The 25,530-nt window shown below is 52.2% G+C and overlaps 1 protein-coding gene across 1 annotated transcript in view; it reads left to right on the top strand.

Moving 5' to 3' along the window:
* Nucleotides 1-6,699: 6,699 nt before the first annotated feature.
* PRR20G (proline rich 20G) overlaps nt 6,700-25,530 on the top strand; it is a 53,912-nt gene continuing 35,081 nt past the window's right edge. Inside the window, exon 1 of the mRNA XM_070049829.1 lies at nt 6,700-6,801. Within this exon, the coding sequence (XP_069905930.1) occupies nt 6,700-6,801 (102 nt within the window). The remainder of the gene's footprint in view (nt 6,802-25,530) is intronic.

Genomic DNA, 25,530 nt, shown 5'->3' with positions numbered 1-25,530 from the left:
GCTTTTGGTGGAAAGTAACAGAAGTTCACCTTTTAAGAGCTTCAGGAATTGTCCGGACAGACACGTGGCTGTCTCAGGGTCTCCCCCACTCTGGCTCCTCCTTGCGCAGCAGTCCTTGGTCCTGTTGCCTCTCATGACCAGACAGCTGCCTAGCTCCTGGCATCACACCCACAGTTCACAGCAGGAAGAAAAGCCAAGAGTGTTTGCTCCTGGTGGTGCTCTGGCAATCTGATGGCCCTGAATCTGGCACCCTGGGCACTTCTCTCCCCTCACTGCTATCCCGGCCCTGACACAGATCTGAAAATCCACCTGCCTGTCTGACCATATGACCTCTCTTCTAGAAGCTCTCCCTGCAGACTTCTGCGTGTCTCGGGGTTTGAGCTCAGGCCATAGGTGTGGCCATTCCTGAACAAAAGGCAGCCTGGGAGGGGGCCGTGGAGGCAGCATCTTCTGTGTGCTGTGTGGTTAGGGGGCAAACACAATGTGGGCATCAAAAGAGCACGCCTGAGGACGCTGTTTTGAGGCTGCTGGCCTTGCTAACTGCCGAAACCCGTTTGGTCCCGGGTGCATTTGAGGCTGTGGCCCTTGTGAAAAGCCACGGACGTTACGGGATTGCAATGACCAAAACAGTCTTGGAGAGAACAAAGTTGGAGGGCTTTCTTTCCCATGGTGAGACTTACAGCTGAGTGACAGTGTGGCACTGCCTAGGTGTTGACACGTGACTCAGGGGACAGAACTGACAGCCCCGCAAGCATCTGCGGTCATTTAGTGCCACTTGAGTTTTGGTAAGGGTGTCAGCATTACTCACTGTGAAGATAACGGGTGGTGCTAGAGGGCCTGAATATCGACATACAACAGAATGGATCCGGGCCCCTACCTCACACCACACATAGATGAACTCAGAACCACAGTTGTAACTACAGACTACAACTGTAAAACTCTTAGAAGCAAAGAAATCTGCATGACCTTGCATTAGGCAATAAGGTTCTTAGCCACAACACCAGAAACATCAGCAAAGAAAAAAGAGCTAAATTGGATTTCATCAAAAGTAGAAACCTTTGTGTATGATAAGATGCTATCAAGGCCGGCACTGTGGCTCACTAGGCTGATCCTCCGCCTGCGGCGCCGGCACACCGGGTTCTAGTCCCGGTTGGGGCGCCGGATTCTGTCCCGGTTGCCCCTCTTCCAGGCCAGCCCTCTGCTGTGGCCCGGGAGTGCAGTGGAGGATGGCCCAAGTGCTTGGGCCCTGCACCCCATGGGAGACCAGGAGAAGCACCTGGCTGCTGCCTTCAGATCAGCGCGGTGCGCCAGCCTCAGCGGCCATTGGAGGGTGAACCAACGGTAAAGGAAGAGCTTTCTCTCTGTCTCTCTCACTGTCCACTCTGCCTGTCAAAAAAAAAAAAAAAAAAAAAAAAAAAAAAAAAAAAAGACGCTATCAAGAGAGTGCAGAAAGCACCCCAGAATGGGAGGAAATAGTCAAGTCGCACGCCTCATAAAGACCAACGCTCTTCAAACTCAAAAAGATGATTCATCTAATTTAAAAACAGCCACGTTATCTGAATGGACACTTTTCCAAAGATCTACAAGCAGCCAATAAGGGCATGAAGGATGCTCAGTGTGCTTGATCGCTAGGGGAGTGCCAGTCAAATCTGCAACACGGCATGACTGCACACCCACCAGGGTGCCGGGACAGCCAGGAAGGGAGCCACCCGGACACAGAGGACCCATGCCGTGGAGCATTACTCAGCCATGGAAAGGGAAGGAGAACTTGTCCCAAGTACTGAGCCCCGAGAACACAGGCTAAGGGAAAGCAGTCAGTCACAGAGACCATGGGTTCTGTGATTCCATTTATGTGAATCACATAACAAATAAAGCAGATTAGGGATTAGCATAAGTAAATAAAGCAGGTTAGGGATCAGGGGCTGGGGAGGGGCAGGAAAGGGAGAGGAACTTACAAGGGACAGGGATTTCTTTGGAGGTCATTAAAATAAAGAGTGGTGGGGGCCAGCACTGTGGTGTGGTGGTTAAGGTCGCTGCTTACAGTGCCAGCATCCCATGTGGGTGCCGGTTGGAGTCTCGGCTGCTCAACTTCCGATCCAGCTCTCTGCTATGGCCAAGTCTTTGGGCCCCTGCACCCCTTTGGGAGACCTGGAAGAAGATCCTGGCTCCTGGCTTCAGATTGGTCCAGTTCCAGCCGTTGCAGCCATTATTTGCGGAGTGAACCAGTGGATGGAAGACCTCTCTCTCTCTCTCTCTCTCTCTCTCTCTCTCTGTGTGTGTGTGTGTGTGTGTGTAACTCTTTCAAATAAATAAAATAAATCTTAAAAAAAAAATAAAGAGTGCCAGGGCCAGCCTTGTGGCATAGCAGGTAAAGCCTCCACCTGTGATGCTCCATCCCCTATAGGAGCTAGTTTGTGTCCTGGCTGCTCCACTTCCAATCCAGTTCCCTGCTAATGTACTTGAGAAGGCAGCAGAAGATGGCTCAGGTCCCTGGGACCCTGCACCCACGTGGGAGACCTGGATGAAGCTCCTGGCTCTTGGCTTTGGCCTGGCCCAGCCCTGGCCATTGCAGCCATCTGGGGAGTGAACCAGTGGATGGAAGATCTTTGTGTCTCCCTCTCCCTCTCTCTGTAACTTTGCCTCTCAAATAAATAAATAAATCTTAAAAAGAAAAAAAGATAGTGGCAATGGTTACACAATAGAACGAACATACCCAGTGCACATTTTTAAAAAGTGAATTTTATATGAATTATATCTCAGTTACAAAAAGAACTGAAGACTCGTGTGCCTGGCGAGTGGCAGACTGGGAGCTGCAGAGGGAGGCCACTCCGCATCTCCTTCCCCGTGGAGGAGCCCACGGCGGAGCCGGTCTGAGGCCAGGGCAGGCACCTGTGGCTTCCAGCACCGGAGAGGCCCCCGCCGGTCCCTGCCAGCTGCTGCGGTCTCCAGCATGGGGCTGGGCTCCGCCACCACCAAGAGCAACCCCACCTGGGGAAGTTCCAAGCCTCTGGGTGTAGGCTGCTCTCCCCACGTGTGCACGGCGCGTGGGAGACACCTGGGGTGCCAACTTCTGGGCCGCCCGAGAGACAGACAACCTGCCGCCTCGCCTCCCTGTGTTTGCGCAGCCTGGCTTCATTAGTGGGGAGGTGATGATCTAATTCCCTCGGAACAAATGTTTGGGCTGCGGTGCCTGCCGGCAACAATGAGCGTGGCAGACGGTGAGAAATCTGCTTGCACCTTCTGGGCTCGGGGGGGGGGGGTTCCCCAGGGGAGCCTGCAGCACGGTGGGCCCTGGCGGCCTTGGCCCAGGCCTCTAGTGGGCAGGCTGGCCCGGGCGCCTCCAGGAGCTCCTCCATCAGCTTGGAGTCAGGGAGCCTGGAATCTGCTGCAGCTCATAAGTCACGTGGGCAAGACACTGACCTCTGAGACAGCTCAGCAAGCCGGATGCTCATGAAGGGGACCCTGGAGACCAGGCCTGCAGGAGGGGAGGAAGCAGGAACTGTGCTGTAGTCAGGTGCAATGGCAGCCTCCATGACCCTCATAGTCTTAGAGCTGCCCTGAGCTGGGAGGTGGCCAGGCCTTGACAGGCCTGCTGGAGTCAGTCCTGGGACTGGTTGAGTCTGCTTCTGGGGTGATGCCCCTGCTGGCCTGGGGGAGCTTGCCCTTCATTTCCGAAAAGGGTGACATCTACCACACTGGTCTCAAGCATCAGGCTGGTGCTCAGAGGAGCCAAGAAGAAGTGCCAAAGCCCTGCACTTCGGATCAGCCCTCCAGGGTGACTGTGGCAAGGAGAGAGTGGCAGAGGCTCGCTCTGCAGGGGCCTTTAGCTACGTCCCCGGTCCGCCAGGCACCCCGTCCCCCTGGCCTGCTGCCCCTTCCCTGGGCTGTTTCACAGACTGGAAACAGATCCTCAGAACCGACTGGCCTCCATGCCCCTGGGGTTGCCTGGCGTGCCGTGTGTCCGCGGGACCTGGGAGCACCTTCGGTCTCCAGTTCCCCTGCTGCCCGCCTCGTGGTCCCAGGAACTTCCTCCTTGCCCGGCGCCCTGCAATGGCAGGGGTGCCAGCTGCAACTGTGGGTGCTTCTCTTGTCTTTTTCCTTTCACAGTTACTGGTCTGGTCTTCATAAAGCACGTGCACAATAATACAGAAATGTGGTAGAAATTTAAGAGTTGCCGATGTAGCCACAGAAACACTGGGGTGTCCTTTTCTCATGTTTGCACCGACTTTGAGTTCTGACTCGGTGCTCTGGGCACTGGCCGTGGCCATCTGGCCCCACAGCCCCACGCGGTCCTCACTGGTCTCTTGATCACGCTCACGACCTCAGCCCCAGTACCATCTCGTGTGAGTAGCAAAGGCAGGGATGGGAAGTCTAGAGGGACGCTGTGTGGAGGCCTGGGCTGACCGTGCAGCCGGAGCTTCAGGAGCCGCACCCCGGGGCTCCCCTCCCGCAGCAGCCCCAGCCCGCACCCTCGGGTCCACCCCGGGGCTCCCCTCCAGCAGCAGCCCCCCTCCCCCAGCACCACTACAGCCACAGGAGGAAGAGAACACAGGTCTTTCCCAGCAGCCAAACACGGCCTGGGCCCGATAGTGGGGTGCGGGTGGGGTGCAGGAGGGGTTCCTGAAGGCAAATCAGGGGGAGATGAATTGACCTGGGCAGAAAACACAACAGGACCCTGCCCGCTACACGTCCCTGCGTGCACACCGTAATCTGCTTGCGTCCCCGTTAGCCCGTGGCCAGTGTAAAGGCCACCATATCCGAGAAGCCGTCCCATGCGCCCCCTGCTCTCCCAGCTTGCTCAGGCACGGAGCCAGATTCTCCGGGAGACGCCCGGGGCTGGGGCCTGGGCTGGGCGAGACACGGCCTCTGCAGCGTCACTGAAGTCGGCCACCTGGCTGCATCTCCCCTCTTCTCAAAAGGGGATGGCACGCTGCAGGGTGGGGACGGGCAGCACCCCGGGTGCCGTGGCTGACGCCAGGGGTGGCGCGTGCCGTGTCTCAGCCCAGCAGGCTCTGGGATGGCAGCTCCCGCGTCAACACCCCCCACCCCCACCTCCCACACAGCTGTGCTGCCTGCTCCAGCGCCTGCTTGCTCACTCGCTGCCCTTCACAGAAAGCGGCGACCCTGGGAAGTCTCTGGAGGAGCCTAGGGGTGGGAAGGGGCGAGGTGGTGGGGACAGATGGGACTTGACTTGAACAGTTACTGAAGGAGGCCGTCAGGGCGATGTGGAAGGTGACGAGAGCGAGCACGGAGGCATTCCCAGGCCGCGGGGCTGCTCAGGCAAACTTCCAGGAGCCGCGTCTCCACGGCTCACTTCTCAGCTCATCTCAGCCTGGTCTGCACCCTCCCCGCCCCTCCCACGCAGGGCCCCAGCAACTTGGAGGGCTCACACTAGCGGCTCACTATCTCAGAAGCATCAGTTCTACGGCAGGTAACAAGAAACCCAGCGTAACACAGGCTGGCCTGGGGAAGGCTGCACAGGCAGCTCAGGGCTGACACAGCAGCTCCAGCGTCAACAGAAACTCCAACTCCATCCCCTCGCTCTTTTTATCCAGACATGCAGCTTTTAAACCCCGTGGCTTAACATGGCTGCAGCAGCACCAGTCATCATGCCCACAGTTCAGCACACGGAGAGGAGAAAGAGGACAGAGCTGTTCCAGGAAGTCGGGCAGACTACTTCCTGCTTACATCCCATTGATCAAACTTGGTCCCTGGCAAGGAGGTTGGGGAATGAGTCCGTTCTGGGCAGTCGTGTTCTCGGTAAAAGATGGGGATCCTGGTACCACGGTTACTGGGTGACACGAGCCCCTCTCCCTTTTGGTCTGACATTGGCCCTTCTAGTCCTCGTCTGTGGGAGCTGCTTGTGGCAGGTGAGTGGGGACAGGAGGACAGGTGGCGAGCACCGGGGGTGCAGCTGGGAAGTGATCAGACAAGGCTGCCCGGAAGCGTGTCGCCCAGCAGGGCTGGAACGAGCAACAAGGCATGTGGACAGTCTAGGACGGGAACAGGAAGTGGGTCTACTGTGTTCCAGGGACCGGAAGGCTGCAAGGGAGGGGGTGGGGTTGGGTGAGGGCGCTCAGGGCTTGGGCTGTGCCTCTAGGAATGGTGTGACTGTGGGGCAAGGGGATGACGAGTCCCAGGCCTCTGGGAGATGCAGTGAGGGAGAGAGGGCCAGGGAGCAGCAAACCAAGTGAAGGAATGCAGCGATTCGAGTGAAGGCAGGGTGCTGGGGGGAGAGGAAGAGGTCAGGGAAGGCTCCCTGGAAGAGGTGGCGTGGAAAGAGAATTGGCCACATGGAGGGCTGGAGGCAAGGCGTGCCATGCACAGGCAAGGGCACCTTCAGCTTGGGGTGCGCTAAGGACTGACAGCAGGTGACTGGGGACAGAGGCAGGGGAGGCTGAGGGCCAGATGGTGCTGGACCCGACGGTGGGGCTCTGGGGTTCCCAGCCTTCCTTCCTGAGCAGTGTGAACTGTGTGCGTGTGCCCGAGCCCACACACGCTGCCCGCACGTTACTCCCTCCGAGGTGCCCCTACCAAGTCCCTCTGACGTCTGACATTCGGCTCCCTTTCTTTCTTTTGCAAATTCGACTTGTGTAATCAGCTTCTGTACCGGACGCTTGCACATGCCTCTTTGAGCAAGCGTACGTGTAGGACACATTCTTAGAATCTGAGTTGCCAGGGGGAGCTTGGAAGAGCACAATGGCGTCAGCTGTCACCAACTGTCCCTACAGGAAGCCGTCTTCCCCCATCTCCCGTGGGCGCCTTTCCAACAAGGACCACTGCGTGTTTCCCGTCTTTGCGGTAATGGAGTTGGTGCGTCCAGCACGTTCTTGAGTTAGCGCGTGTTTCTCTCATGAATGAGAAGACTGGACTTCTTGGCGTTTGTCTGTTTTGGGGAGGGGGCGTTTGGCCGCCATGATAAATGGCCTGTCCACACGCTCAGTCCGTTTTTCTATTGTGTGGCAATTCCTCCCCCACCCCCCACCCCCGCCTCCGCAATGATTAGTGAGCCTATTTTGTGTATTGGGAAATGCGACCTTGTTCTTGCTTCTGGATGGCAAATTATTTTTCCCAGGGTGTATTCCCGTCTTTTGAAATGAGTATTTTGCTGAATTGAAGTCTTACAGTTTTACATAGTCAAATCTGTCAGTCTTTTCTAAGCTGGCTTCTGGGTTTTATGTCATGCTTAGAAAGATTTTTCTCACACCAAGATAAAAAAAAATCACCCACGTTTTCTTCTCTTACATTTTTAGATTCATTTTTTGACATTTGAATTCTGATGCTTTTGGATTTTTTTTTTTTTGGTATAAGAAAATAGAGTTCCAGCTTTTTTTTTCCCCAAATGGCTATCCATCTAGCCCAACACCATTTATTAAACAATCCATCATTTCCCCAATTTTCATGCCATTTTATCAGCTATTAAATGCTCCTATAGTCACGGTCCTATTTCTGACTTTTCTATTCTCCTCCACTGATGTATCTGTTCATATTTTGAATACTTTTGTCAAATTCAATTGAGATTTTTTTGTCAAAAAATACAATTGGAGTTTTGTCGGTGAGGACTGACACCTTTACGACGTGAGCTTCCTTTTCAACCAGAAGCGAGGGCTCTCTCCTTCCTCTCTTCTGGCTCTTAGTCAGACTCCAGCTTTCTCTCGTGCAAGGCGTTCACACGTCTTAAAGGATTTTTTTCCCCAGGAATTTTAATATTTTCAGTTGCTACTTAAAATGAGCCTTTCCTTTCCTTATGTTTTTAGCTGTCCGTGCTTCATATAAAGAAAGACATTGGTTTTGATACGTTATTTTGATGCCTAACTACCAGGGCTAGTTCTCTTCCAGTGCCCTGTGTCTTTGGTGTCTTTGGTCAGTGACAGTGCGTCCCCTCCCTTCCAGTCTGCACATATGTCGTGCTGTTCACCTGTGGAACTGAGTCACCCTTGGTGTTGAACTTTGTGCTCCATCCCCTAGGGACGGAGTGGAGGCAAACCAGAGACTTTCTTTAGCAGTGGAGACACGAGGGACCTTCCCCTGAACTCTCCTCTGTTCTCTCCCCACTCTGGCTGTGGACAGTTGGTTCCAGACCGTCCTGCTGCCTGACAGGGTCGCTATGAGCCAAACCTGGCTGTCTAAATTTACGTGGACGCTACGTACAGTGAACTCACAGTTCCAACCCTGTTTGAGTTGATTTGCCACGTGCCGGGGGCAGCCCATCCCATGTGGCCTGTAGCTCCCTTCTGGCACAGGACAGATGTGGACTTTTCCAGAATATCAGAAGCCCCGCCTTCAAGGCTCTCCGCTGACTCCTGCCTGGACGAGCACTCGCGCTGCCTCAGGGCTTCCACACTACTACCTGTGTCCAGGGAGAGAAATTCTTCGAGCTCTTAAAAATACATCCCGTGTGGCTGGTGTCTCCCAGGCCCCAGAGCTGCCCTCGCCTTCAGCTATCAAACTGGACAGTGCTTGTGAGTTGCTTTCCCGAGCGTTTCATTCCCTTCTCATCTTCCTAGTTCTTCTTCTTCTCATTACAATTATTTGTAAGGCGAGTGACACACACACACACACACACACACACAGAGAGAGAGAGAGAGAGAGAGAGAGAGAGATTGAGATCTTCCATCTGCTGTTTCACTCCCTGAATGGCTGTGACAGTCAGGACTGGCCTGGGTCTCTCATGTGGGTGGTGGGGGTCCAAATACTTGGGCGACTTCTGTTGCTTGCCGAAGCACATTAGCAGGGAGCAGGACTGGAAGGGGAGCAGCCGGGACTTGAACTGGCGCTCCGATACGGGATGCTGATGTTGCAGGCGGTGGCTCCCCGTGCTCTGTCACATCATGGCCTCCCAATTTTCCAGTTCTATTCTTGTCTCCCGGGAGGAGGGCAGTGTGGCCCCAACAGCATTTCCTGTCCCACTCATTCCTTAGGAGCTTTATCCCTGTTCCATCATGGGGACCCCTTCTGCGCCTCCCTTATAACCAATGGGGTATGGCAGAAGTGACACCACATGGCCCAAGACTGGATCCTAGAAACCGTGTAGCTCCTGCCTCGGGCAGCCAGACTGCCCGGGGGTGGCCATGCTGTGCAGAAGCCTAGCCCGGTCTGCTTGGGGACCATATCCTATTGGTTATAAGGGAGGCACAGAAGGGGTCCCCATGATGGAACAGGGATAAAGCTCTTAAGGAATGAGTGGGACAGGAAATGCTGTTGGGGCCACACTACCCTGCTCCCGGGAGACAAGAATAGAGCTGGTGAAGAGAGAGGCCCAGCCTGCCCCGGCTGCTCCTGACACCAACCACTACAGCAGCAGGATCCGGAACCACTTGGTCGAGCCCGTCGTGAATTCTAGTCCACGCAAGCCTGAGCATGAGAGAGCATGCACTGGTGGTTGTCGGTTTCAGTCACTAAATCTGAGGTTCTGGAGTGGCAGGGAGATGGAGTGGGTGTGGTGTCACGTGGCGGTGGGAGCTGCCTACCCTTCCTCCAGGCTCCAGCTTTTGCACCATGTGGTGTGAGGTTGATCTGTCTGCGCTCATGAACTTGACTTTGGTACTGCTCCTGCTTCTGCTAGAACAGCCAAGGTGCCTTTGTGTGGGGGAGCCTCGGGCTCTGCTCTGGGCTGGCTGGGGTCTGGCTCCTTCCTGTCGCCATGGCAGCAGTGATTGGCACTGCCTTTGCCATGGGGAAGGGAAACCGGCCTGAGAAGATTCTCTCTGATCCCCGAATCTCTCCTCATCTCAGTCTTTCTTAGCTGCTAGAATTCATGTGTCTGCACCGTTCCTTTCAGGATTTCTAGAAGAAAATCCCCTAGCTCCTTTACCTGGACCAGTTGCATTGATACCAAAATCACATCTGATTTGAATTTGGCTGCCAAGAGCTTTGTTGAGGGAAACCCTTCTCTGTGGCCTCCTGCACAGTCGCAGTGGAAGGCTGGCACCTCAGTGTGTCCCACGAGCCTCTGGGGGGGTCTTCACAGAGGCAGCCTGGCCTCCTGGGCTGGGCCTCTCTTCCCGTCCCTCAGCGCTGTGACCAGGACCCTGGCAGTGAGGGTGCACACGGTGAAGAGCAAAGTTCCGTCCTGAAAATTCACAAGAGCCTTGGGAGCAACAGAGAAGCTGAACGGTGAATACACAACACTGGCTGTCGATTGGCGCAGCCGTTGAGATGCACATGGCACAGGGCCTGGGTTCAAGTCCTGGCTCCACTTCTGAGTCCAGCTTCCTGCTGATGTGCTCCCTGGGAGGCAGCAGGTGACGGCTCCAGAACTTGGGTTCCTGCCATCCACGTGGGAGACCCGGATGGAGTTCCCAGCTCCAGGTTTTGGCCTGGCACAGCTGTGGCTGTTGCAGACATTTGGGGACTGAATCAGCAGAAGGAAGATCTCTGTCTGTCTCTCTCTGCCTTTCAAATAAATAAAAAGGAGGGAAGAGGAGAGGAACTGCGGGTCTGGGTTGTCAGAGAGAAAGAACCAGCAGGATGCGTGTCTGGATGCAGCAAAGGGCACTTGCAAGGAAGTGCTAGGGAATTGATTGTGGTGGCCGAGGAGTTCCCAGGCCAGCCATCTGCACAGGTCCAGCGAAGCTGAGGCTCTGACCCTGAGTTCAAGGCTGGCTCACTCTCCAAATGGCTGCAACAGCCACGTTTGGGCCAGGCTGAAGCCAGCAGCCAGGAGCTCCTTCCTGATCTGCCATGTGGGTGGCAGGGATCCAAGCACCTGGGCCATCTTTGCTGCTTCCCCGGGTGCATCAGCAGGGAACTAGACTGGGAGGTGTGCGTGTCACCAGCGGTGGGTTACCCAGCGGCACCAGGATGCTGGCCCCGTAGTTCTCAATTTTGGAGGCTCTGACTGAGCAGACTTGCGTTCCTCCCCTCACTGCTGCTTTGCTGGACACAGAGTTCCTGACCAGAAGTGAGTTTCCCAGGAGAGTTGCAGACTCCACTGTCTTCCAGCTTCCAGGGCTGTCCACTGTGGCAAAGTGGGTGCAAACAAGATCCGTGACTCTGCCTGAGTTTACCATTCATGCCGCCTTCTTCTGTCTCTCTGGACATTTCTGGGTCATCTCTGTTTCCAGTGCACTGCAGATTCATGTGGATCCCTCCATCCGGAATCTCAGACTTCCACCCGTGAGTTTCTTCCTCTGGCAGGTTCTTCCCTGTTTCCTCTGTGCCCTCTGGAATCCCAGTTGTTCCAGAGTGAAGCTTCTGAGGTTGACGTGGTCCTCTTGTACTTCCTTTCTTTACTCGATGGCTTTCCTGAACTATATCCCACACACTCTCTTTTAAAGTTGTCTGTTTCTGCCATCCTATTTCAAGTTTCCAAGAGCTCCCTTTAATAGTACTCTGTTCAAGTTTCACGGCCACAATGTCATCTCTTATGTCTCCAAGTGCATTCGTGATCATCGTTTTGAAGGTGTTTTTCCCTTCTGCTTAATCTTTGTTCCCTTTAAGTTGCCTTTTTCCACTTATTTGTTTGTTTTAAACTGCGCTTCTCGTATCACGGACTTCCTCAGATGTCTGACACTCTTTGATTGTCTCCTCATACTTAAAAGTAGGACACTAAACACCGACGGGAGGTTCTGTGCATGTGCGTGTGCGCACGTGTCTGCGCGCGTGCGTGTGTGTGCGTGTGTGTGCATGTGTGTGGGTGTGTGGTGGGGAGGGCTGGCTGTTGACTGCGGACTCTGTTGCAGCGGGATCCGCTCACACGGTTTCCCTGGGAGCCCCCAGGGTCTTTCTCCCGACCTAGTCAGACTCCCCTGAGCGTCTCAGGTTCTTCCTGTGAAGACGCCCTGGTGCCAGTGTTCTGGGTGTTGGCAGGCAAGAGGGCTGCAGGCTTTGCCATTCAGTCTGTCAAGTTCTTTCGTTTCCCATCATTCTTCTGGCCTTACCTGTGGCCAGGTCAGAGATGCTGCCGGGCATTTCTGGCGAGTTCGCCTCAGTCCCCTGCCGGGACGTGGCCGGGCAGTGAGCGGAGGGTGTCAGGGACGTAACTACTCGTGGAAAAGCTTTCTGGCGGCTGTTCCGTGGCTGCCTCCAGCCGTGCTGCAGACGCACCTCGTGCCTCCCACGCCCAGCACGTGCCGAGCGTGCCCCAGGCTTCCCGCTCGCTCAGGCTGGCTGGTCCAGCATTCACCCGCCCACCTCCTTTGCGGAGCCTAACACTCACAGCTGGTCTCTCCTCCCCTGTTCTCTTGGTCTTCGTGAGGTTATGCCCCACCCCCACTTTCAAATTCTTTCATTGCCATTTAGTGGGAATTGGGGGTGGAACAGAGATTATTGCCCTTTTTCAATCAGCCACATCGAAGCAGAATTCAGGACTGAATCCTGAGTGCCCCACAGGCAGAGGGAGGGGACCTGCCCCTTCACGGTGACATCTCCACCCTCCACACCTATAGTTGGCAGCCACCTCTCAGGGAAAGTCCCAGTAGAAGGAGTGTGTAACTGACAACCTTCCCTTTCGTGTTAACTTCTACAAAGCTCCAAGGCCAACTGCACCCCAAAATTTGTGGCAGCAAGTCTATATATGGCTTTAGGCCTTGCTTTCAGTCCTGTCTTTTCTGCACGCTTGTTTATCTCGGTAACACTCTGCAAGGATGCTTTTGTAGCGTCAATCACGTGTACGCCACATCGCATAGTTCCCTTTGCAACCCCCACCCAGTAACCGACTCCAGTGAGGATCAATGGGGAAGGCAGCGACTATGAGGTAAACATCTGTTTGGGACCTGGGGAGCCACAGGGTCTCAAAGGTGACTTTGCTCTAAAAGGGGAAAAAGCACTTTGTACGAGGAAGGCCTAATACAGCAGTGACACTCGGCATCCCCCACGCTGGGGCGGATGGATACTGCACGTCGGCTCAGGTGAGACGGCAGGGAGTCCCTCCAGCCACCTCTGGAGGGCCCCTGCCCACGCACCGGACCTGGATCTAAGGATGAGCACTTAGTTTTGTCTACAAGGCCTGGATGCTTCAACATGCTTCAGTATCAGAAAAGAACATCCAAAGAAATGTTCTAGATTGAAAGACACTAAAAAAACAATCTCACGGCCATTCAAGGACCCTTGGTTAGATCTTGGGTCAAGAAACACGTGAAGGAAGATTTGAGGGGCACTGGCCGATTCAAATATGCACTGTATTCTAGAGAATGTCAGGGGTTACATTTAACTTTCTTGGGTGTGATCATGGCACGGAAGCTTTCGCCTGGCTTCATGCCTACAGAGCTACGTAGCTTTGACTTCATGTATGTTATAGGATGAAGTGTGCCCCCCCAAATTCTTATGTTGGAGCTCTAACTCCCTCAGAACGTGCTGCATTTGGGGTAATCATAACAAAAGGAGGCTGTCAAGGTGGGCTCTAACCCATGTGACTGGTGTCACATCAGAAGGGGATACTGGGACAGAGAGAAGACCAGGTGAGGGCACAGCAAGAAGGCGGCCACCTCAATCCAAGGAGAGGCTCCAAGAGAATCAGACCTGCAGATGCCGAGGCTTGAGTCTGGAGGCCCAAAGGCATGGGGTCAGCATTGTCTGGGCTCTGGGGAGGCCCCAATGGCAGACAACATCACAGCAGCAGAAACACACGTGGGAGGGAGCAGTCCCGTGGCCGACAGGAAGCCTGTGGGACTGCGCTCCCAGAAGAGCCAAGGTAATCCCTTCCAAGGGCACACCCTCAGTGGCCTAAGGATCTTCCACTAGGTTCTGCCTCCTAAAGGGTCCACCACCACTCCAATGCCACACTTAAACCAAGCTTCCATCACACAACCCCTGAGGGACAAACGCATCCCAACAGGAGTCAGAACCATTCACAATGGGGCCCACAGCCTGCCCAGCCCTCAACGTCTCTGCCACAGTCCACCAGAACCATTCCCAGCATGGCCCATAGCCAGCCCTCACCCACTGCAGCCTGGTCGGCCAGGGAAGGCCGGCGATGCCAGAAGAACCCGGGAAACCAGCTCCTGGGCCTCCAGACGTCCTGGGCAGGAACCGAAGGACTTGGGGCACAGATGGTGTTTTTTATCTTGTATTCCAATTGGCGGCGAAGGCTTTGGAAGAGAGAGGAGCATATGGGAATTGAACAGCTGGCTAAGTAGATGCAATCGAAGAGTAAGGTTTGATTTTCTGGACCGTGGCTTAAGACGGGTTCTTGGCTAGGACCTAGTATTAACAGTCTTAATATTGCGAGTGTGCACAGCATTTAACTGTTTGGAAGTCACTTTTGTGGATGTGCTGCTTCTGTTCCACTTTACAGCAATTGGGGTGGAGAGAGAACGGATTCTCACCCCATTTTATGACAGGGTGAGGAGGGAAGGGGCCCTGCCTGGGATCCGAGGGCTGGAAAGTGGGAGGGCAGCTCGGCTCCAGCTCTGTCCCACCCCAGTCGGGCCTTTCTGTGTTGCACAGTCTCCGAGCAGCAATGGTGGCGAGCAGTGCTTCCCCCACCTTCTGTGACCCACGGAAATAATTTACATTGAGACTCACAACCTGCATGCGTGCAGCGTGTGTGTGGGCGTGTAGTATGTGTGTGGATATTCAGGGATAGCATATTGTGCATATGAATGAGTGAGGGTATATGCATAGTGTGTGGGTAGTATCTGTGGGGGTCTGTTGTATATATATGTAGTATGTATGTGGGGTGTGTACGTATAAAGGTGTGGAGAGCATGTGTGCACGAGGTGTATATGGTGTGTATGTATAGCCTATATGTGTAGTGTGTGTGTGGTGTATATTTGGTGTGTGTGTGTAGTGTACATGGGTATTGTGTGTGTGTAAGGTGTGGACAGCATGTGTGGTGTACATGTTTGGTGTGTGTGTAGCGCACATGCACAGTACATGTGTATAAAGGTGTGGATAGCATGTGGGTGTGTGTGTGCAGAGTGTCTACATAATATTTATTTACGTAGAAGCAGCTTAGAAGGCAGTCACCAGGAAGAGGGCTCCTGCCCGCTGAGCATCTGCACACGAAGGCTGGAGAACGGGGAGTCGCCCTAAGTGTCTCAGCCCTTCCTGTGACCGCCTGCTGTGGCCACTGGCCAGCACAGGGGCGAAGCCTGCACCCCCAGGAGGACCGCTCTGAGCCTTGCTTCCTCTCCGCCTTCCTGACCAGCCCCTGGCTACAGTCTCCCTGGCCCACCTACCCGTGCCCTCGGGACCACTGTGAAGGGGAAGGCTGCTGCGCTGGGCCTCAGCTCCCACCCCTCTCCCCTGCTGCTCCCTCGCTGATCCAGGCCCACTCACGGCTGAACTCTGCAGTGCGGGCAGTGGGAAGGGCCCCAGCTAGGCCTGGCTTCTTCAGCACCATAGGGAGGGATGTGACCCAGGGGAAGGTGTGAGCAGGCTGGCAGTCAGGGCACCTGATTCCCCTGGACAGAGCTGTGTGCCCTGCAGGCTGAGTGAGTCACCCCCCAACCTGAGCCTGTCCTCTGAGCTCCTCTGGGTGTGTCCTCCTGTCTGGGCCGCCCTTGCCCGCTCCCACCCCCCACTCCCAGATGAGGGACACACCTGTCTTGTTCCTGGTACCGCTGACCAGTCGGCTCCAGAAAGAGGAAGAGGAACAGGCCTGTGGTGAGCAGGGGGCTGCCTGGGAGCTCTGTGATGCGGTCACTGCCCACCCCCACAGAGCTCTTGGAGGTCCCTCCTCCTGCAACCTCGGTACGTCAGGGGTTAACTGCTGTGATCCTTCCAGCGGGTGTCAGGCTGGTCCACCTGCTCTGGCTGGGCAGTGTGTCTGGTCCCCCACCCTGCACAGCTTGGTCCCTGGACTGCGCCTGAGCCACACTCCTATGGCGAACTGGCCCTCCCCCACCTCCCCAGTTATTCTGGAGCACGTGGGAGCGAGCAGGTGAAGGTGAACCTCTGGCAGAGACCTTGCTTGGCCCTGGCATGCCCCTGGTGTCCCCCCAAAGCCTGGTGGGACTCAGCAGATGTACTGGCAGGCTCCCTGAGCCCACACTGAATGTTACCAAACTCCACAGTGAGAAAGTTATTTCCCTGCAAATGATCTCTCTCATCTTCTAATGGCTTCAGAGAGAATGCCTTGATTTGGTGCTAGGGTGCTTTAACACCTTTCTAATACTTGAAAATCTCCCTTGTTGTAACAAAGAAGGCTAGGCCTGAGCTTGGAGTCTTGCAGCAGTGGCAGCAAATTAGGGTTTAATAACTTGATTTTGACTTCACTGTGCTTTCTCATACTGGGAAGCTGGAAAACATGACTCTATTTATGAAGTGATGCAAGGTTTCCTGTTAGGTATGCACCAAATATAAAGAACTTAGAAAGATAAAAATAAAAATGTAGGTGCAAGTTAAAACATTTCTAATATCTGAGAAAACATCCTTTGGAGAAGGTCTGAAATCCGAGGGAAGAAGCGAGGGGAAGAGCTGACACAGCGCCGGGTAGGTGGGTGTGCCCCATCCAGACGGGGCGATGGCTGTGGGGCAACAGCTGCTGCTCCCCGCTACAGGAGAGATGGTGGGCCTCCCAGGCCCGCCGTGCCGTCTCATCCGTGCTTCCAGCCCGGCCCTTCCTCCGCCACCACACTCCTGGAGGAGGACACCTGTCAGCTGCAGGGTCAAGGCAAGGCCACCGGCTGCTGAGACCGCAGAGCTGCACCCGAGAGACAGAGCGGCGGGGACCACGGAGGTGTGGCCACCCATCACCACCTGCTGCACTCTGGCAGACTTGTCTCTTTCGTCAGAAGCTCGGGTGCTGGCGGTGCTCCTGGCACACTCTGCAGCCCACCCCGCAGCCTGACTCTTGATAACGACAGAGGAAAACTGCCCATCCCATTCAGAAATGCAGACTCTGTCCCGTCTCCTCCACTGTTGTGCCTCATGACTCTTTTAGAAGTTTAGACCAAGGTGCTGGGGCGGCTGATCTCAGGACAGAGCGGACCTGGTGATCACTCAGTCAAAGCCACCCTTCCATGATTCTTGTTTTTCTCTCTGGGTGTATACACTGCTCCTAGAGGTCCTGGGAAGGAGTGGGTGGATCTTAACAAGTCTACGACAATCAGTGTGATTCCATTTCCCTAGCCAGTGACTGGCTTAGGGAGAAACAGGTGACCCTATTTTGGCCACTGAGAGGAGAGGTCCCCTCTGTGACACCTGGAGCCTTGGCAGCTATCTTGAGATCACAAGGAACATCAGACTGAAAGAAATGTGTTGAGAACAACCAAGAAGACAAGTCAAGTTCTGGGTCCTAGGGCTTGTTAGTGTGTGGATGTCTTAATGCATTTTCTGTTGCTATGGCTGAGTATCATAGCCTGGATAGTTTATAAAGAACCGAATGTTTAGCTCACGGTTCTGGTGGCCAGGAAGGCCAGGAGCATGATGGTGGTATCTGTTCAACCTCTGGTGAGGGCCTTCTTGCTGTCACAGCATAGGGGAGGGCATCACACAGGGGGCCAGAGCAGGCGAGCCAGCCAGCTTGCTTTCATAACAAGGCCATCTGAGACAACCCATTAACCCATAAACAGCGTAATCCATCTCTCATAACCCAATCACCTGCAAAAGTGTCCACTCCTCGAACACCGTTAATGTTTGACTTTGGGAACTAAGTCTCCAACACATGAATTTTGGGGAACACGTTCAAGTCGCAGCAGTGGGAGAGAAATGCTACTTCTAGTTGGGTGCGCTGCCACTTTCAGTCAAAAAGCAGCACTCAGGGCAGTGGGAGCAGGGCTCCGAGCGACCAGGGACCCAACACGCCAGCTCTCTGTCTCAGCTCTCCTCTGTGGCTTTTCATTTCTCTTTCCTCTGAGAGGTCACATGTCTTCTTCTGGCCCCCCTTCAGTAGCCCGGGGCCAGGAAGGTGGTTATGGGAGGGGTGTGTGGTCTACTCCGTCTCCTGGGATTCCATGGAGCATCCGGATGCGGCCAGTCTTTGCCGGGGTGTGGACGCCCCAAGTCCCACTTGACTCGGCTGCACTGACCTTCACCAAGGGCAGCTGGGTAGGACTTGCCCCAGGCAGCAGCACCCCAGCTCTGGGCGCCATTCGCCATTTCACTCTCTGCTCCAATAAGCTCTTCTTTCTTAGATTCCATCTATATTGGGGGGTCATCGGTATTTATCTTCCTGTGCCTGACTTGGGATGCCGGTGTCACAGGCGGCAGTTTTACCTACCATGCCACAATGTAAGCCCCTCTGAAGCTTTTTTAAAAAATATTTTTATTTCTTTATTTGTCAGGTAGAGTTACAGTGAGACAGAGAGACAGAGAGAGAGGTCTTCCTTCTGTTGATTCACTCCCCAAATGGCTGCAACGGCTGGAGCTACGCCGATCCGAAGCCAGGTGCCTCCTCCTGCTGACCCATGCAGGGGCAGGGGCCCAAGCACTTGGGCCATCCTCCACTGCCCTCCCGGGCCACAGCAGAGAGCTGGACTGGAAGAGGAGCAAGCGGGACTAGAACTTGATGCCCACATGGGATGGCAGCGCCGCAGGTGGAGGATTAACCGAGTGAGCCACAGCGCTGGCCCCATGAAAGCTTTTTAATTTGGTGTTATTCTATCTCTTTTTGCTTTTGTTGTCTATGCATTTTGTGTCATATTCAAGAATTTATCATCCAAACCAATGTCAAAGAAGCTTTCTGCCCTGGGGCTGGTGCTGTGGCATAGCGGATAAAGCTGCCACCTGCAGTGACAGTATCCCATCTGGGCACTGGTTCAAGTCCCGGCTGTTCCACCTTCAATCCACCTCTCTACTACGGCCTGGAAAAGCAGTGAAAGATGGCCCAAGTGCTCAGGCCCGTGAACCCACGTGGGATACGCAGAAGCTCCTGGCTCTTGGCTTCAGATTGGCCCACCTCTGACCACTGTGGCCATTTGGGTAGTGAACCACTGGAAGGAAAACCTTTCTCTCTCTCTATAATTCTACCTCTCAAATAAATAACTTTTAAAGGAAGCTTTCCCCCTTAATTTCTTTCTAGTAGCTTTACAGTTTCAGGTCTTAGGTTTAAGTTTTTAAATCTTTGATTTTTTTGGTATATGGTGTGAAGTAGGGGTCTGATTGCATTCTTCTGCACGCGAATATCCCAGTTTTCTCACAGTATCTACTGACTAACTGGCCCTTTCCTCATTTGGATGTTTCGGCAGCTTTGTCAAAGGTCAGTGGGCCATAAATGTAAGGGTCTGTGTTAGTGCTCTGTTCTATTCTGTTTTCATGCCAGTACGGCTGTTTTAATCACTAGAGCTCTGCAGTATATTGTGGCATTGATATTGCCTTCAGCTTTGTTCTTTTTGCTCAAGATTGCTTTGACTCTTCAGGGTATTTTGTGGTTCTATATGAATTTCAGTGCTGTATTTTCAATGTCTGTGGAATTCTTATGGAGACATTACTAAGTCTGTACTTTGCTTGGGTAGTATGGACATTTTAACAATGTTAATTCTTCCAGTTCATGAATATAGGACAGTTGTCTATGTTCTCATGTCTTCAATTTCTTCTCTCAAATGATTGTAGAAATATTTAAAGTCCTTGGTTAAATTTATCCCTACATATTTTATTATTGGTGACACTATTATAAATTAAGTTTTCTTTATTTCTTTTTCAAACAGTTTATCGTTAGTGTATAGGAATGTTAAATGATTTTTGTATATCTATTTTGTATCCTGCAATTTTACTGAATTTGTTTATTCTGGCAGTTTTTGTGCATATGGAGTCTTAGGGGTTTCTGCATATAAGATCTTTTCATTTGGAAACAATTTAAGCTTTTCTAAAAATTTTGTTGGTTTATTCATTTATTTATTTACGAGAGAGAGAGAGAGAGAGAGAGAGAGAGAGAGAGAGAGAGAGAGAGAGAATGCACTCCCATCTGCTGGTTTACTCTCCAAATGCCTGCAATAGCCAGGCCCGGGTCAGGCTGAAGCCAGGAGCCAGAAATTCAATCCAGGTGTCCCACACGGGTGGCAGGGCCTCAACGTGCTGCCTTCCAGGTCTTCCTTAGCAGGAAGCAGCAGTTTGGAAACAGCCATAACCAACCCGGGCATTTCCAGTCGCTGTCTTGCCTGCTAATGCAAACACCCACACAACAATTTAACGTCTTCTTTTCTGATTTAGTCATGCTTTATTACTTTCTATTTCCTAATTATTGTAGCTAAGACTTCCATGTCATGTCAAAGAGGCAAGAGTAGACATCCTTACATTGTTTTTTTTTTTTTTGTTTGTTTGTTTTTGACAGGCAGAGTGGACAATGAGAGAGAGAGAGAGACAGAGAGAGAAAGGTCTTCCTTTTGCTGTTGGTTCACCCTCCAATGGCCGCCGCGGCCGGTGTGCTGGGCCAGTGTACCACGCTGATCTGATGGCAGGAGCCAGGTACTGGTCTCCCATGGGGTGCAGGGCCCAAGCACTTGGGCCATCCTCCACTGCCTTCCCAGGCCACAGCAGAGAGCTGGCCTGGAAGAGGGGCAACCGGGACAGAATCCAGCGCCCCGACCGGGACTAGAACCTGGTGTGCTGGTGCCGCAAGGTGGAGGATTAGCCTACTGAGCCGCGGCGCCAGCCCTTATATTGGTCTTGAACTTAGAGAGAAAACTTTTAGCTTTTTGCCCCTGAGTCTGATGCTAGCTACAGGCTTCTTGATTTGATGGTATTACTATGTTGCGGTATATGTCTTTTGTACATATTTCTTGGAAATTTATAATCATGAAAAAGATGTTTAATTGTATCAAACACTTTTTAAGGTATTGATTGAGATGATCATAAGAGGAGCGCTTCGGAAAGTTCATGGAAACACACCTCTTTTAATTCATCTTCCACTCCCCTTTCCAAGCCCCCCGTGGGATTCTTATCCTTCATTCTGTTGATGTGCTGTGGCATATTTATTAGTTTATGTGCATCGAACAGTCCTTGTGCCCCAGGGACCAAGCCCACTTGACCATGGTTTAGGATCTCTTTAGTGTGCTGTGGAATTCAGTTTGCTAGTATTTGGTCAACGATTTTTGAGTCTATGTTCACTGGAGATATGGACTTGTCATCATATTTTCCTGTAACATTCCTATTGGCTTTGAACTGAGAGTACTGCTGGCCTCCTAAAATGAATTTGGAAGTGTTCCTGCTCTTCTAAATTTTTGGAAGAGTTTGAGAAGGATTGGCATTACTTTCTCCTTAAATGGTTAGTACAATTCACCCATGAAGCCATCTGGTCCTGGACTTTTCTTTGTTGGGAAATTTTGGATTACTGATTCTATATCCCTCCAGGTTTATTGATCTGATTTTCTATTTCTTTATGATTCAATTTTGGTAGGTAGTGTGTATCTAGGATTTCATTCATTTCTAAGTTATCAAATTTGTTCTAAGTTATCAAATTTGTTGGCATATCACTGTCATAGTCTCTCTCTCCTTTTCAAAGATGTACTTATTTATTTGAAAGGCAGAATCACAGAGAGAGAGGACGATGATGATGAGGAGGAGAAAGAGCTCTATCTTCCATCCACTGATTCACTCCCAAATGGCTGCAGCAGTCAGGGCTAGACCAGGCCAAAGCCAGGAGGCAGGAGCTGCTTCTGGCTATCTCACTTAAGTGCAGGGGCCTAAGGACTTGAGCCATCTTCAGCTGCTTTCCTAGGCACATTAGCAGGGAACTGGATTAGAAGTGGAGCAGCTAGGCCTCAAATCAGTGCTCTTATGGATGCCAATGCTGCAGGTGGTGGCTTAATCTGCTGCACCATAGCCTCAGCCCCTGTTATGGTCTCTTACAATCTTTACATCTAAACTGCATCAATTGCAACATCTCTCACTTATAATTGGTTTATCTAATTATTTTTCTTGGTTAGTCTAGCTAAAGCCTTGTCAATTCTGTTTATCTTTTTTTGAAAAACCACCTCCTAGTTGCTGTGAACTTTTCTATTGTCTTTCTAATCCCAAATTCATTTCTTTTTGTTCTTTTTTTTTTTTTTTTTTTTTTTTTTTTTTTTTTTTTGACAGGCAGAGTGGACAGTGTGAGAGAGAGACAGAGAGAAAGGTCTTCCTTTGCCGTTGGTTCACCCTCCAATGGCTGCTGCGGCCGGCGCACCGTGCTGATCCAAAGCCAGGAGCCAGGTGCTTCTCCTGGTCTCCCATGGGGTGCAGGGCCCAAGCACTTGGGCCATCCTCCACTGCACTCCCGGGCCACAGCAGAGAGCTGGCCTGGAAGAGGGGCAACCGGGACAGAATCTGGCGCCCCGACTGGGACTAGAACCCGGTGTGTCGGCGCCGCAAGGCGGAGGATTAGCCTAGTGAGCCGCAGCGCCGGCCCCAAATTCATTTCTAATCTTTATTATTTCTGTTTTCTTACTTTGGGTTCATTTTTTTCCCTTTTGTAGTTCCCTGAGATGCTTGTTTATTTCATTTTTCTTAATTTAGGCATTTATTGCTATAAACTTTTCTCTTAGAAATATTTTTGCTGCATGTTGTAAGTTTTGGCATGTTGAGTTTCCATTTTCATGTGTCTTAAGATTTTTTTGATTTCCTTTTTTATTCCTGCCATTATATTTCTCAGAGTATTTCCATAGGATCTTTTTAATGGTTTGTATTTCTTTACTAAATTTCTTATTTCATTAATGCATTTTCCCCAAATGTCATTCATTTTCTATGTCTTCTTGCACCTCACAGCGTTTCTTTATGATGATGAATTTCATTTTGTTCCCAGGCAACTCACAGGTCTCCACTGCTTTGGGGTCAGTTACTGGAGTTTTATTAGTTGCCTTGGGTAGTGTTGTGTTTGCTCAATTCTCTGTTCTCTATGTAGCCTTGTATGTACTGGTTTTGGCAGGAGGAGGCTTCCTTCCAGGACCCTGGCCCTACTGGGAGTGTTTCTGAGCGTGATCGAGCCAGGTGCTGGGTGCTCACTGGGATCTGAATCTGGTGGCTCTATTACGGAGGGCCTGAACAGGTGTGGATCTTATCTGGTCCTTGGGTTGACTGCTTCTAAGACCCTGGTCAGCAGGGCAGATGTGGGTCTGTTTCAGCATCTTTTATCAGCTGTGTGGGTGGGAGTGGTTTCCTCCAGATACCTGGGAGGGCTCCCCCTGGGTCACAGGGCAGGTTTCCGGGCAGGCAGTACTGGCTTCAGATCACAGCCGAGCTGGGATGGAACTGACTTCCAGGGTTTCTTTGGTGTGAACAGCTGAGAGCAGATCTGCAGTTATCTCTGGAGGCACAGATAAGCAGGCGTCCCTACAGGTCTTCAGGATGAAAGGACTGGTCTTGGGCCACAGTGAGAGGGGCTGGAGCCGAGTTCAGGGCTGCTTCGGGATCAGCAGTGGGACTCAAATCAGGGGCTAGCGACAGAGGCATGAACTGGCAGGAGTGACTTACAGCGTGAGGCTTATCTGTGTTCTTACAGGTCGCTGCTCATTACTTTCCATTGTTTCTATTCTCCTCCTTTGACTTTACTATTTGTGTTTGTTTCACTTGGTCTTGGAGTAGGAGATGGTGTGCTCCTGCTTCATCTACCACCTTCACACCGATTTCAGCCTGGCCAGCTCCTGTGGGCCCCTTCTTAGCAAGCCCCTCTGCCACAAACCCCACCGGGAACGGAGCCTATCTCAAGCAGAGGTCTCCCTCTTCCGCCCTTTCCCAGCTGCGCCTCCGAGAGGTGAGTCATGTGAGGCTGCTGTCTCCTCGCGAGAACCCGGCCTGCCTCACGAGGTGCAGGCATGTGTGCTCATGCATCAGACCACCCCGCCACGCTCCCTGTGCTCGCGAACACAGGACTCTGAGTCATCCGACTGTGTTCCTATCACAAAGCAAAGTAGGATTCGGTGTGCACAGCTCAGCATAAACTCTTGCTATGTTTTTTTTTTTTTTTTTAAAAAAAAACATGTACAGTTATAGACAGTGAGAGAGAGAGAGAGAAAGGTCTTCCCTCCGTTGGTTCACTCCCCAAATGGCCGCTATGGCTGGCACTGCGCTGATCCAAAGCCAGGAGCCAGGTGCTCCCTCCTGGTCTCCCATTGGGCCATCCTCCACTGCCCTCCCAGGCCACAGCAGAGAGCTGGACTGGAAGAGGGGCAACCGGGACAGAATCCAGTGCCCATATGGGATGCCAGTGCCACAGGCAGAGGATTAACTAAGTGAGCCACAGTGATGGCCCCTCTCGCTATGTTTTTAAAAAATAAAGGTTATTTATAAGGAATAGCTTAGTCAAGAGACCAATCAGGATTTTCAGAGTCAGAAAAACCTGGGTTTGAATCCCAGGTCTGTTTTTCACTCACCATGTCTGTAAGCATTCAGCAGATTCTTAATTAAGGAGAAGAACCTGGACAGGTTCTGTCATCCTCCAAGCCTTGGATTCTTTCTCTAGAGAATGGGGACAGTGATGGTTCTCCATCAGCTGCTGTGAGGGGGATTAGAAGAGATCATGCATGCGAAGTGTCTCACACAAGGCTTGGCTTTTAACAGAGTCAGGTACAGTTGTCACCATTTAGAGCAAACTTCAAAGAAATGCAGCCTTCATGCACACTTACACTCATCACTCATTAATTTACAGTGATTTTCAAAATTGTTGCCTTGACTAGATATTTTCTCATAGATCAAGGCAAAATCAACATACTAAGATATGTGTGCCAAATTTGTAGCTGCTCATTTATGACCGGTGCTGTGTCAGCAACTGCGAATCCCGTCTACTTCCAGCTCAACACGTTTAAAAGTAAGTTCCCTGATACTTTCCTCCCGGGAGAGACACGGGATTCCCGAGGTCCGGCCGCCCTGCTCCATCAGTGCTACCCTCGTTCCCCCAGTTTCCTGCCCTAAAAAAACACAGCGCACACTTTCTTTCCCCATACCCACTGTCATCCTACACTCGGTGCGCACAACCAGACAGGTGCTTATCTCAGACGCCTCTCTCTCAGGGGCACACACTGCGCCTCCCACATGTGACTGGAGCATAGAGTCCAGGTCTTTTCTCTTGATTCCCCAGGGCTGTGACCCAGTGCTGGACATACCGTGGGTGCTCAAGAACTGCTTACTGAGTCCACTGGAGGCTTGTGTGGACCTGAACCCTGGCAGGTCCTCGGGTGGACTGGGCTGCCCTTGTGAAGGGACGACCCCTCACGCTCCATCCTCTCACTCTGGCCACCTCCTTCATAGTGCTCGTTACTACTTGCTGTGGAATAGTTACCATCTGTTTGCTGAAGGCCTATTTCATCCAAGAGAATGGAACCCCCCCAAGGGGCAGCAACGCCACCTGGTTTTATTCTCTGCTCTATCACGATCACATGTAAGTTTCATTTAACACACAGTAGGTTTTTCAGTATGTGCGAAATGAACAAAATTCCCAGAGCTCACCATTGTGGCAAGTTGGTGACTCATTGCAAATTGAATTCTGACACAATCTCCAATAACTCTCATATGTGAATGCACACACTTTATTAAATGAAGTGGGGACTGAAGAAGAAAGGGAGACAGGTGAAAGAGACAGAGAGACAAGGAGTGTGTGTGTGTGTGTGTGTATGCGCACATGCACACAGAACTGCACTGGTTAATTGCATCTGGTGACAAGTCACTGGGAGTCGGCTCAATACCTTTTTACCTGTCTGATGGCCTAATCAAAGTCTGCCTTCCTTAATCCCATTT

Source organism: Oryctolagus cuniculus, chromosome 10 (genome assembly GCF_964237555.1).
Source record: "Oryctolagus cuniculus chromosome 10, mOryCun1.1, whole genome shotgun sequence".
In the NCBI taxonomy this organism is placed as follows: domain Eukaryota; kingdom Metazoa; phylum Chordata; class Mammalia; order Lagomorpha; family Leporidae; genus Oryctolagus; species Oryctolagus cuniculus.
This window is presented reverse-complemented; position numbering and strand designations above follow the sequence as displayed.